The following is a 12,152-nucleotide window of genomic DNA, read 5'->3' as shown; positions in this document are numbered from 1 at the left end:
TTGGCACTGTGAAAGAGTAAAGAGAAATGAGAGTGAGACAGACAGGACAAGAGTAACCAGGGAAAGGAAGGCACCAAGAACCATCAGTGTAAGTGGGAAGAAAGGGGGAGGATAAAAGAAGTCCTGGTTAAAGTAGAGACCCAAGCCAACAAGAAAAGGAATACTGGGGCCTATAACATACGTAAGGAGGCAGGATGGCAGGCAAGGAGGAACACAGGAACCCTTAATAATCAAGTGGATGCGGTCTAAGGAACAAGCAAACTGCTTATTCCCTGATAAAAATACTGCTTATGCAACAGTGACATCTTCACCAAGTCCTAAATCAGGAGGTTCATAGGAACCAAGGAGACAGGAACCTGTTGACTGCTTTATAATGTCCAAGAAAGGCTTTATGAATGCACAGCTCTCTAGCTTTCACATATATCAAAGTTATCAGCTGCTATGTTAAAAAGATGCTAAATAGCATTTAAGAGTCAACTTGTACAGATTCACTGGTCCTCCACACCATTGCCAGGAAAGGAGAAGCAACGGTTTCAAGAAACAAGGAGTAGAACCTGCACCTCCAGGCACTAGGTTCACATTCACTCTGGGACAGCTTCGCCAAGTGCTGCCAGGGAATGCCAAGAAGCAGCTCCAATGGTACAACCAACCCTGAACCACTCCAGGCGACAGCGGGTTACCTACATGGTGGGCCCATGAGCTGAAACACGGGAGGTTCTGCTTAAACATGAGGAAGAACTTCTTCCCAGTAAGGGTAACAGAACACTGGAACAGGCTGCGCAGAGAGGTTGTGGAGTCTCCTTCTCTGGAGATGTTCAAAACCCGCCTGGACGCATTCTTGTGTGATCTGATCTAGGTGGTCCTGCTCTGGCAGGGGGATTGGACTAGATGATCCTTTGAGGTCCCTTCCAATCCCTAACATTCTGTGATTCACGCGGCTCACTGCTGCAGCTCGTCTCCAGCCCTGGAAATGCCAGTGTTGTGATGGTTCCCAAGGCCATGGTGGGAATGAGAGGCCAGACAAGAGGTGTGTCTGCACCTGGGCATCCAAATGGAAAAAGACCTTGTTTAGCAAACTCACGGTGGAAAAAGCTCTCATTTAAACAACAGCAACAACCACCAAAATAGCAGCACACCACCATGTTTGGCACCAACTGCAAAACTTTGCTGGTGAGGTCAACAGACTGAGTATGGGCAGGTAGAGAAACAAGCTGAAGGGGTAAGAAGCTGTTCCCTGCGAGCAAAACGCTGCTGTTAAGATATAAACGGGAGGGAAGTTTCTCCTGCTCACGCACCACCCACCAAAGCGCTGTGTGTGGCTGACTGGCCCATGTGAGACTTGAACTGAACACAACACCCTCCCCTCTCCAAAGTTTCCTTCCTAATCAAGGTCCACTAACAGGAGAGGACAAGCAGCGGGATGGGGAGGAACTCAAGAAACCTGCTCCCTCCTCGCAGGCTCTTCCCTGTGGACTAAATTCAATGCACTGATAAGCCCCAGCGCAGGCTGCTCCAACACACCACTCCCGTGGCCAAACGTGCCTTCAGATGGAAGCGCTAGAAGGAAAACAAAACCAACCCAGAAGGACTTCTCCCTCCCGGGAGGCCGCGCACGTGCCCCCTCTGAGTCAGCCCGCAGGGAGCGCCCGTCTGGGCGCTTCCCCACGGAAAAACGAAATAAAAGGAGAGAAGAGGCGGCGGCAGACAGGAAGGCTGCAGGGCAACAGCGCTGCCCCTCTGGAAGAGGCGACATCGACGCAGCCCCGCCGCGGCGGGGGCTGCCCGGCCGGGCGGCGCGGGGACTCCCACCCTTCCCGCCCGGGGTGTGGCGAGGCGGGGCCGCCCCCCGCCCGGCGCGCCTGCGCACGGCGCCTCCCCGGCAGGCCCCCCCCCCCCGAGAGGCGCGGTGCCCTCCGGGAGTCGTAGTCCGCCGGGGGCGCTCCGCCTATGATCGGGACCAGCGAGCGGACTTCGCTTCCCGTCGGCCCCCTCTCCGCCGGCCGGCGCCGCGGTGCCGGCGAGTGCCGGCAGCGACAGAGCCGCCGCCATGGGATGGGGGACCCGGCTGGGTCTCCTGGGCGGCGTGGCGCTGTGGGCGCAGCGGCGGCGGGCAGCGGCGGCGGGCGCTCAGGACGGTGGCGGCGGCGGTAGGGAGCGGCGGGACCTGGAGCTGAAGCTGGTGCAGGTGGTCTTCCGGCACGGGGCGCGCACCCCGCTGCGGCCCCTCCCGGGGGCAGCGCCGGTGAGGAACGGGACGGTCGCGGGGCCGGAGGAGCGGGCGGGCGGAGCGGGGGCGGCTGCTCGCGAGGCTGCCCGCGAGGCTGCCCGCTGCTGAGGCGCTGCTTTGCTTCCATCAGCCTGTGAATGGTTGGGGTTTTTCCTTTCCCAAGGCACTACCGAGAGGAAATTTGGGGAAAGCGTGGGAATTTGGGAGTGAGAGTGGAACGGCGATAGTGGTCCTAGTGGCTGTCAGTGGGACGGGTGATGGCAGAGGGAACAACGTCTGCTGTGGCTGCAGGGAGCCCTCGGAGGAGGGACACGGGGATGGGCGTGCTGGGGCTGCGGCGGCGGGAGCACAAGTTACTGCTGCTCCCAGGGACTTTGCTCTCCAGCGCCAAGCGCTGAGCCGTTGCCCCGCAGCGCTACACAGCACAGCAGATGTTGGGCAAACACGTGCTTACTTGCCTGGGTGCTACCGCGGCTGATCCATCTCCCCATGGCCTCCAACGAGGCCGCCTCTTCAGCTGGCAGGTCCTAGCTCTGGCCGTTTGCTGGAGAAGCTTTTCAGTGTGTGACAAATAGCAGCAATAGCGATTTCCCACAGGTTCTTCCCCTCTTACTCATGGGAAGCGAGTACTGCGTTTCCTGCGCCTCATCTGAACATGACGGGCAACAGATCAGCAGATCCAGGATGCAGCAGCACTGTCCTTTCTGTATGAAGAGACCTCTTTGGTTGTGTGTTGTGTTATTGGCAAGGCAGCACAGAGTAACAGTCCAGCATTGGTTTGATGCTCTTGAAAGTCCTCCTTTTCCACTGAAGCACTGCGTGTTTGTTTTAAAACAGGTGGAATGGCATCCCACTCTCTTAGATGTACCTGCTCAGACTAAGTTTGATTATGTGGTGACTGACCTGAATGGAGGACCTCGACCTCCCTCGCCCTATGAGGAGCAATACAAAAAGATCACATTCAAGGTGAGGCTGTATTTCATGGTGGTTTCATATTCCCTCTGCAGACTTGTTTATTTCCATTTTTCACTGAAGACCCTTCCTTTTCTTTGCACTTAGGGTGGTGCAATTGCAGGACAGCTGACAACAGTAGGGATGCAGCAGATGTTTGCCCTGGGGGAAAGGCTGAGGAGAAGCTATGTGGAAGAAGCCAACTTTCTCTCACCAACATTTAAGCCTGCTGAGGTCTTGTGAGTCTCTTCCCTCCTGGACCTTCCCTTGCTTCCTCCCTCCTAACAGGCAGCCCTGTGCTAGCAAAACTTTCTGACCAGCATACCCTTCTCCACCCTATAGCAGACTGGCTGGTCCCTGGGCTTTCATCTTTGCTCAGCCTGCATATCCCGGTACTAGAACTCACTCATGACACAAAGCATCCAGTTCTCCAGAAGTCCTGGGAGTGATGCCAGGGACAGATTCACGTCGTCTAGGTTTAGCCACTGACAGTGTTATTATGCACCTTTATGGTGAGTAAAGAGAAACAGGCATTTCTGGAGCACAATTTAACTCACTGTAGATTAAATAGCTAAGTTCAGTGAGACGAAGCACACCTCTGCTGCTCACATCAGTAATGCTGGGAGTGTCTGGTCTAGGAAGAGATAAGAGACTGGCATTTCTCTGGTCTAATTTTTATCTCCACTGTCTCTGAAGGGAAGTTAAAGGGCAGTTCAGATAGAGGTGTCTATTTAAGATAGCTTTAGCAAGGCAAGATGAATCCCACCACAGGCTTCCAAAGCCACGGTGAAAGCAGAACCCTCAGTTCCAGCAAGTCCTTCCCAGCTGCATCCATGTCCCTGTGAAGGAGAAAGTGCTACCCTCACAAACTGCTTTCTCTCTTTCAGCATCCGCTCCACTAATATTTTCCGGAATCTGGAGTCCACACGGTGCCTGCTAGCTGGGCTGTACCAACAGCAGAAAGAAGGTTGGAGAGACTTCTGACCGGTGCCTTTCCTTTCTCAGTCTTTCTTAGATGCACACGCTTCACACATCCCAAATCTCTCTGGCTCCCGGTTGTTACTTCTTCCCTGGTTCTTTGCGCCTGGCCCTGTTCCCTGTGCTCTCCTGGCTCTGTATGTTCTTTATCAACTTGTCACTTGCTCCCTCTCTTTGTGTAGCTTTTTGCTGGTGCTCAGCTTGGATCTGTTGCCATGAATGCTGCAATTTCAGACTTACTGAGGAGGTTAGCATTAACCAGCTTCAGAATCAAGAGGGCAAAAATGTCCAGGTCCAATGTTCACGAGATGCACATCTGAAAAAAATTTCTCAGAGAAACCCCAGTATCTCAGCCAAGATCCTTTACAAGTTCAGAATCTGGGGTAACTTTCAGCTGTATCCTACAGTTGACAGTACTTGTAAGTCAAGTACTTACTTGTAAGTTGCAAGTACTTACAGTACTTGTAAGTTACAGAGATACGCTCTGGGTTTCGAAGATCTTGCCTCCACACCCTCCACATTCAGCTCCAGGAACAAACAGTAGAGGTGGCTTGCCAGAGCTCCTGACGCATCATGACACAGAAACTAATTTTTGGCACATAGAAACACTAGAAAAAATGAACATACAACTAGAAAGCTTTGTAAGGTGCACAGCAGACATCCCTATGGAATTAAATGCTGTGTGCACAGAAACAAGCACAGTGGCTTGTGTTGCAGGTGATGGCTCAGGTGGAATTGCTAGTTGACAACAATGGACTTGAGCACAAAGACTGGGGGATAGATTAAAGCTGTCTAAAGACACGCAGATGCACTAGTGATCGCAGAAGCTTCTTTCTTGTTCCACAGGATCTGTTGTCATTGTCACTGATGAAGCAAGCTCTGAAATCCTCTACCCCAATTACTACAACTGCCAGCGCCTGAAATGCTTGAGCAGGTAATTGCCAGCCATACCTCTCCATATGATTTCACTGCTGTTTCGTTTCGGCAGTAGTAATTTAAAATAGCACATTTTCTCCCCATTTCCCAATTTCTTCCCCTGCCACTTACTGTTCTTTGGCAGTGGTTAGCTAGTTGTATAAAATACTCTGTGAGAGGAGTCATATACCAAGCAATAGCACCAGAAGGAAAAAAATACAGATACTTTTTCTTGAAAGACCGATTTAACTTAGTCTGTGTCTAGCAAACACTCATTACTAGCTAACATACAGCTATTCTGCGGCATTGCTGCAGGGCAGAATTAATGTCATCTACATCCCTTAACAAGTCTTTCAAGTGTGAACATATTTGGCCTCCTTTTTATATTCAGCTTCTGGTTTGGGGGTTATTGCAACATTCCTGTCACATTTATATCCCGAAGACACTGAAATATACTCAGGCTTGACACATTAACAAAGACTTAACGAAGTAAAATAAGGAACATCCTACATAGAAAGAACACTCATGTTTGCAGAGTCAGGTACTCTAAATGCCTGTGCCAGGTTGGGCAAGGGCTGGAAACTGAACAAGAGAGGCAAATGTATTACAGTTTGGTTGGATTTTGTAATCCATATTACAAAATCAGGATTTTTGTCCAAAAAAAAAAAATATTTTTGGACAAAATTCAAGAGTTGTCATAATTCACTTGCAAAAGCTCATTATATAATGCTTGACTTTGCAGGCAGAGGATTGTTCTTGACAGTGGTGAGGTGACAGTCCATAGAAGTAGTACCTTCAGCCTCCTCTAGTAACATCGACTGTCCAAAAAGGGAGTAAACTGCAAGTCCTTCCTCTTCCTCCCCCCAGGCCACCAACTGAGCACATTTTCTGACCGTGTCAAGATGGATCTTTTTTAAGCTGCAGTAAGAAGCACTGCCTCAGTTTACAGGCTACCTAATGTCAGAACTTCTAGCAGGCACATTTGATTTCAAACAGAAACTAGTGCTGTTCCTAAAAAAATACAAAGCAAACTTAAAAAACTTTTCCCACCTCCTACTCAACAGATCAGGGTCAGAGAAAACAAAACCTAGGCAACATATTTTGCTTGAAGTACATGGCCAGCATGGATATTCTCTGCTAAACTTTTTTAAAAAAAGATACATAAAACTGTAAAAGAGGCAAACGGCTTCTAACAAAGCAAGAGACAAATTTCAGCTGCAAGTGAGCATCTAGGTGTTTCCCTTTCCCACACCGTACAGCAACCAGTTCAAAGCTTCTACCCTTCTTTCATGCGGCACTTAAAGGCTACTCTCTGAAGACAGACTTGTACTGTTCCAGCATGACCAGATCTGTTAACTGATACACAGCCCTTGCTTATGGAAACCACTTCTGAGGTGTTCACATCTCTTCTTAATTTACCACCACCTCTGTGAGAGCCAGCTCCAATCATTGACATGTAGACACAGTGTCTGTCCACTCTACAACTTAGGCTCCCAACATCAGTAATCCCTCAGTATCCTGTGGTACTTCTCCGCCCCTCACTGATGTGAGGCAACTCCACTGGGCTGGGTCATAGAAAAAAAAAAAAAAAGAGAGAAAGTCTGATGTGTGAAAAGTTTTTAGTTTTTTTTTGTTTTCTTCATTCTCAACAGGCATAAGTTGAAGAATGCTCTGCAACAGCCAGGTATCTCTGATGACTTGAAAACAATTAAGGAGAAGATGGGTATTGATGGTGAAAAGTCTGTGGATTTTTTTCTCCTCCATGATAACATTATTGCTGAGCAGGTGAGCTGAGCAGTTCGGTTGCACTGTTGCAGAAAGAAACAACCCTTTACTAGGCATATGGAGGAAACCACGGAGTGCCAAAACCCACTGATACCAGTGGGTACCCAGAAAGTTTAATAGAAATAGCAAGGCCTTTTTAAAAAGCAAAATGTAGAGTCAGCCTTGCTCTAGGATGGATGAACGCTCATCTCCAGTATTTATGTTCTTACCTTGAAATCCAGTGGCTCTTTGAAGTGTAATGAAGTTACATTACTGCTAAGAGAGCAGTTGGGCCTTACTTACCCCATTACAAAGTGCTTTCCCTTTTTTGGCAGTCAGAACCTAATGGAGTCATCTTCATGCTGGTTCCAGCATACTACCCGTGAGCCAAATTGCTTCTGCTACTGGAAGGGAGCTGGACAAATTTGTACTCCACTTAGTACCTCTTTTTTGCTGGAACTAATGGTAATTGGTCTGGCTGTCGGTTGAATAGCTCAAGGTGTTACACTCTCTTCATGTAAAAATGTATCCTCAAGAACAAACTCCATCTTTTTGGTACACAGAGCAAGCCTCTACGTTTAAAAACATCCTAAAACTCCTCACATGAATATCACAGTACAGTACTGTAGTACAAATGCTGTGACAAGAACAGCTGGTTTTTATGGGCAGTCATCCATGTGTCTTCAGGCTCGGTTCAGAAAGGGTCAAACCCTATTGTTATGCTACATCTTCTCCTTGCAGGTGCACAATTTGCCAAGCTGCCCTGTGCTGAAGAACTTTCAGCAGACAGTTGAGCGTCGATCCGTTGACTCACTGCTTTTCGTTCTGGAAGACAATTCAAGGTGATTGCCCACATCCATGCCTCCAGCCTGAGGGGCTGTTTTAGGCTTACCCAGAGCGGATGAGCTACACCAGCTTACAGCAGCAGATGGAAGTCCTTTCTGATCTGCTGCACTCCCCCAACAGACGCTACTGCCCACTCGTGAGGTCTGTGCCTCAGCCACCTCAGTGTAGAGTCCAGTGCCTTGAGTCAGGAACATGAGCTACGAAAAAGGAGCGCGTATGAGGAGGCCAAGACTTGGGCTCATGTCCTGTTTTGCTGACAGTCATGGAGAGAGTTGTCTCTGTGGAACAGTAGTAAGCCACTGAGGTAGTCAACAAGTGCCTCAGTTGACAGTTTTGACACCTAAGCAAGCTGGTGTCAAAAGCAAAAGCAGAAGAGACTAGGAGATGCCTCCAGCCTGAGCACTGAGGCTGCACAGGCAAGGCTGCCCTTGCAGATGCACAACTACAATCTGAATTCCAGCCTGGGAAGTTTATCTGAGTGATGGTACCTGCACAGCTGGGCTGAGAAGTGTTGGTGCTAGTGGAAAAGGTGATGCCAGGCCCTGTGCACATGTAACTACTTGCAAAAGAATCTGCTGCTACCTGCAGTTAATTACCTCCTCCACAGTTGTTTGTAAAGGTGGCCGAGTTGCAAGCCTAGCAGCCGTTTTCCTTTTGGATTCATTTGCAGCTGCCATATTCACCAGCTTTTCTCAGGTGGTGGTACAGGACTGTCTTTTCTCTTAGGGCAGTTGCCCTTAGCCTTTTCTTTAACTTGTTTTAGAGATCTCAGGTACCGAAAGACTGATTCCCCTCACTCCATCAACACCCGGAAAGCCACAGTCACTCTCATCCGCCATTTCCACCGATGTACTCATTAGGTAGAGGGAGTTTCTTCACACCAGAAGTTGTCTAAAGATTTCCTCTTTGTTCAATACAGGGATAAAACCTGATTTTTAAATATAGCCATGACTTTCTTGAATTCCACCCGTCCCCTTCCTGCCAAAGACTCCAGCCACTTTGGTTGTTGTTTTGCAGTCAACTACAGTCATCTCTCCTAGCTGAAAACGATGCATCCAAAAATCACAACTAGGGAAACAAAACAGCATAGAGAACATAAAGGGAAATCTGGAAACTCCTTGATGTGGGCCACACCTCTTGAGACTGCTTGTTAACACCTCTCCCATCCCAGTCTGCAATCACATTAGAAACTCTGCGGTGACTATGCAACTGCTGAAAGAAAAAGTAACCATAAGAACTATTAAATGCAATTCCTAGCTACACTCAATACATGTTACCAATTTCTAAGAGAAAAGCAGTTTCCCAGGTGTTTGTTTGAAATTATTTCATTTGAAAGTTTAAAAACTAGTGGATTTAATTCTGCTTCTTTTACAGAGAAGTTCTTCAGATGAGCATTGGTCTCCTTTTCTATACCTTACAGACGAACATTACAGAAGCAGTAGATCCCTCATCTCCAGCTGAAAAGGCCAGGTACAGGGCAGATGTATTCCTCTAATTGTTATAAATTCTGACTTACTGTCAGCATGAAAAGCTGGTTCAGAATGATGTTGAATGTGTGGGTAAAAAGACTGAGTGCTCATCTGCTAGAAAAAGCATGAGTGCTACTGGCTATCCATGGAGCAACAGCTAACATTTTAGGTTTGTTTTTTCCTTCCCTTTTTTTATCAGAAAGCTCATTCTCTATGCTTCTCACGACACTACCCTTATTCCTCTCCTGGTGGCACTGGGCACCTTTGATCGCAAGTGGCCACCTTATGCTGCAGATGTGACCCTGGAACTGTATCAGCACCAGCAGTCCAAAGAGTGGTTTGTTCGCATGTCTTACCATGGAGAGGTAAGATCCCAGGGGAAGTCCCTCGTATAAATCTTGGGCTTTTGGTTTTGCTGTGCACGCGTGTAAAGCTGTGGAACAAGACTTGTTCTGAGCATGTCATCAAGCCAGATAACAGTAAGACACCTACAGCGCATCCATGGTAGCCAAGATACCTTTTCTGTTGAGCTGCCTATTGATCTAGTGTGAGTTTAGGCAGAGACTTTGAACCTCTGCCTCTGTGCCTTTGCCTCCACTAGCATATTTCCCTGCCACAGAATGCATCAATATCCATAAAAAGGGCTTTGGTAATGCATGAGAGCTCTGATTTTCTCTCTTTGCCTTTGCAGGAGCAAGTGGTGAAAGGATGTAGAGCAGGTCTCTGTCCACTCGAAGAATTTCTAGAAGTTCTTTCACAGTACTCCGTCAGTCCAGAGGAGTACAATAACCTGTGCTCCCAAATGGAGGGGAATCAGCAAACTGACTCATGATTAAGTTGTCTTAAATTAACATTAGTTTATTGTCACAGTCTTTGACCATTCCTCTTTATATTCCTGCCCGCCTTCCCTATTCTAAAGGTATTTCAGATGAGGGGACTTTTTCCTACCAGACACAGGGTGGCACAGTGTCACTTTTCACTGTTGGCAACAAGACGGAGGAAGCCACATAACAGAATGACTCGAGTTCACTTCTGAGGTAGCCACATAAAAGCACAGAGAGGCTGAAAACAGCAAGGGGGAGAACAGACCTTTCTTAATTGCCCTGTTGCTTCAGGAACACGAGAGAAAACATACCTGTTCCTCATATGCCGAGTCTGTAGGATGAAGCCCAGCTTGTTCTGTGCTACCAGACTTGAGAGGTCTGATGCAACGATTGTTTTTATGTATGGTGAACTACAGAAGCTACTGTGCCTTTGCCTTTCTTTTGTCATGTTGGAGGGTTGCTCTGCAGACAGATGAACCTCCCAAATTGCATAGCATTTAGCTACTCCATCTTCTTCAGGGCATTTTTGTGCACACAAAACCTCTCCAAAGGGACAGAAAGCCTCCAAACCTCTTCCCTGCACTCCTGTAATTATGGAAATTCTGCTGCTAACATGCAAAACAACCACAGTGGGCCAAGCACAAGAACACGCACTCTTAGTGAACTCTACTTAACGTGCTTTAAACAAGGAAGTCCCAGGAGCTGCTATTGACTTCAGCTTTGGGGAGCATTGTTATCTATTTTGCACTTGCTGAAACAGGAATAGACCAGCACAGCCAACAGAGGTACTTCTAGCTGAGATGGTGACGCTTTTTCCTGTAAGACAGTACTAACGATCACTATGTTGGCAAAATCTCCATTTTTCAAATCAGTAAATAAAACTTGGATCCTGATGTTCTTTCTTTGGGATAGGTAAAGGCTAAAATAGGGGGACTGCTTATTGAAATGGCCCTGCAGTTTTGGTTCTGTGTTACCCCTGCTCACTTAGCGAACACAGACTGCAGTGATGTAAATGTAAGTCATTGACAGATATGTGGCTGGAGGCACTACAGTACCTTCTCCCTGAGAAGCGTGGGCTGGATTTACCTCTACTCTTTCATTAGCCTGCCCCCATCACAATTACATGTTGACACCATGCACAGTGAAGAGAATAATTTGAATACTAAATACATTGCTGGAGGTCTCACTGAACTGCTATTAGAAGCTGTCAAAAAAGCAAACAAAACATTGTTATTTTCTACCGAGTTTTTATGCAGCCTAAAAACATAATGCCATTATATAAAAGTCAATGGCCTACCATTGCTTAAGAACAGCGTGTTCTGCTCTAATCAAGCTCTCTCTTATGCACGGTATAAGCTATTTGGAGAACAGCGATGGAAACGTTAGGCATATGGTTGCAAGTTATTTGTGAGGCATGGACTGCTTGGGAAAGGGGTATCAGGGAGCAGCAGCAGAAGCTTTGGCCATAGCAGTAGGCAAAGGGGGAATTCACTTACCTTCTCCTAAACGACAGCTAGGAGCATCTCCCAGCAAAAGTGACCAGCAACCAGGTTAAAAATAAATAAATAAATAAAAACCCACAGCACAGTTAAAACCCACAGAACTCGTCAGTGTGAGCTGTCCTAGTGCACGTAAGATTGTTAAAGGGTACTGCATTCACACCATTAAAATAGTCACATCACTTGAGGCAGATGTCCTGGTTTTGCCAAGATAAAAATCAATTTTCTGTTCAGAGAGGCTACATTTCTAAAGTAAGCTGCATTTTTAAGACGACTGCAGCACTCAATTTGGTGAGAAGAAAGTTGATAAGACACTTGGTTTTACTTTGTAGCCAGCCATGGTGTGCAGGTACCCACAGTAATCAAGGAATTTTTCAACTTGTTTTTGCTAATGACCCAGACGTCCAAGAACCTGAGGGGAGCGTGGCCAGAGCAGTTCACAACTAAATTGGCAAATGGGTATTCCATACCATGTAACATCACGCTTACTATAAACTGGGAAGTTTGTAGGTGATGAGTTCTTGATTTCTCAATGGTCACTGTTCCTGGAGGGTCTCATCCGTCATTCTGCTCCCAAGGCCTACTCTCTCTCTTCTGGGATTGCAGTTTCAGGACTTTCCTGCTCTGGGATCACTAGCTGGGAATAGGCTGGACTTTGTCAAGGGGTGGTGAGCAATTG

At 47.5% G+C, this 12,152-nt stretch overlaps 1 protein-coding gene across 1 annotated transcript; it reads left to right on the top strand.

Moving 5' to 3' along the window:
• The first annotated feature begins 2,047 nt into the window (after positions 1-2,047).
• On the top strand, positions 2,048-10,780 carry ACP6 (acid phosphatase 6, lysophosphatidic). Its single transcript, XM_086631183.1, has 10 exons — positions 2,048-2,242; positions 3,065-3,193; positions 3,287-3,417; positions 4,066-4,145; positions 5,003-5,090; positions 6,724-6,856; positions 7,577-7,677; positions 9,056-9,151; positions 9,350-9,515; positions 9,842-10,780. Exons 1-10 carry the CDS (start codon positions 2,048-2,050, stop codon positions 9,980-9,982), a joined length of 1,260 nt encoding a protein of 419 aa, XP_086487309.1. The 3' UTR covers positions 9,983-10,780.
• Positions 10,781-12,152: the final 1,372 nt, after the last annotated feature.

This window comes from Tauraco erythrolophus, chromosome 1 (genome assembly GCF_009769465.1).
Source record: "Tauraco erythrolophus isolate bTauEry1 chromosome 1, bTauEry1.pri, whole genome shotgun sequence".
Lineage (NCBI taxonomy): Eukaryota > Metazoa > Chordata > Aves > Musophagiformes > Musophagidae > Tauraco > Tauraco erythrolophus.
This window is presented reverse-complemented; position numbering and strand designations above follow the sequence as displayed.

What these genes read in the sequence shown, in the direction of transcription:
- ACP6 (XM_086631183.1), top strand. Translation starts at nt 2,048, where the DNA reads ATGGGATGGGGGACCCGGCTGGGTCTCCTGGGCGGCGTGGCGCTGTGG. An exon ending in ATAACATTATTGCTGAGCAG is followed by an intron (nt 6,857 to 7,576) that starts GTGAGCTGAGCA and finishes TTCTCCTTGCAG; the next exon opens with GTGCACAATTTGCCAAGCTG. An exon ending in GTTCTGGAAGACAATTCAAG is followed by an intron (nt 7,678 to 9,055) that starts GTGATTGCCCAC and finishes CTTCTTTTACAG; the next exon opens with AGAAGTTCTTCAGATGAGCA.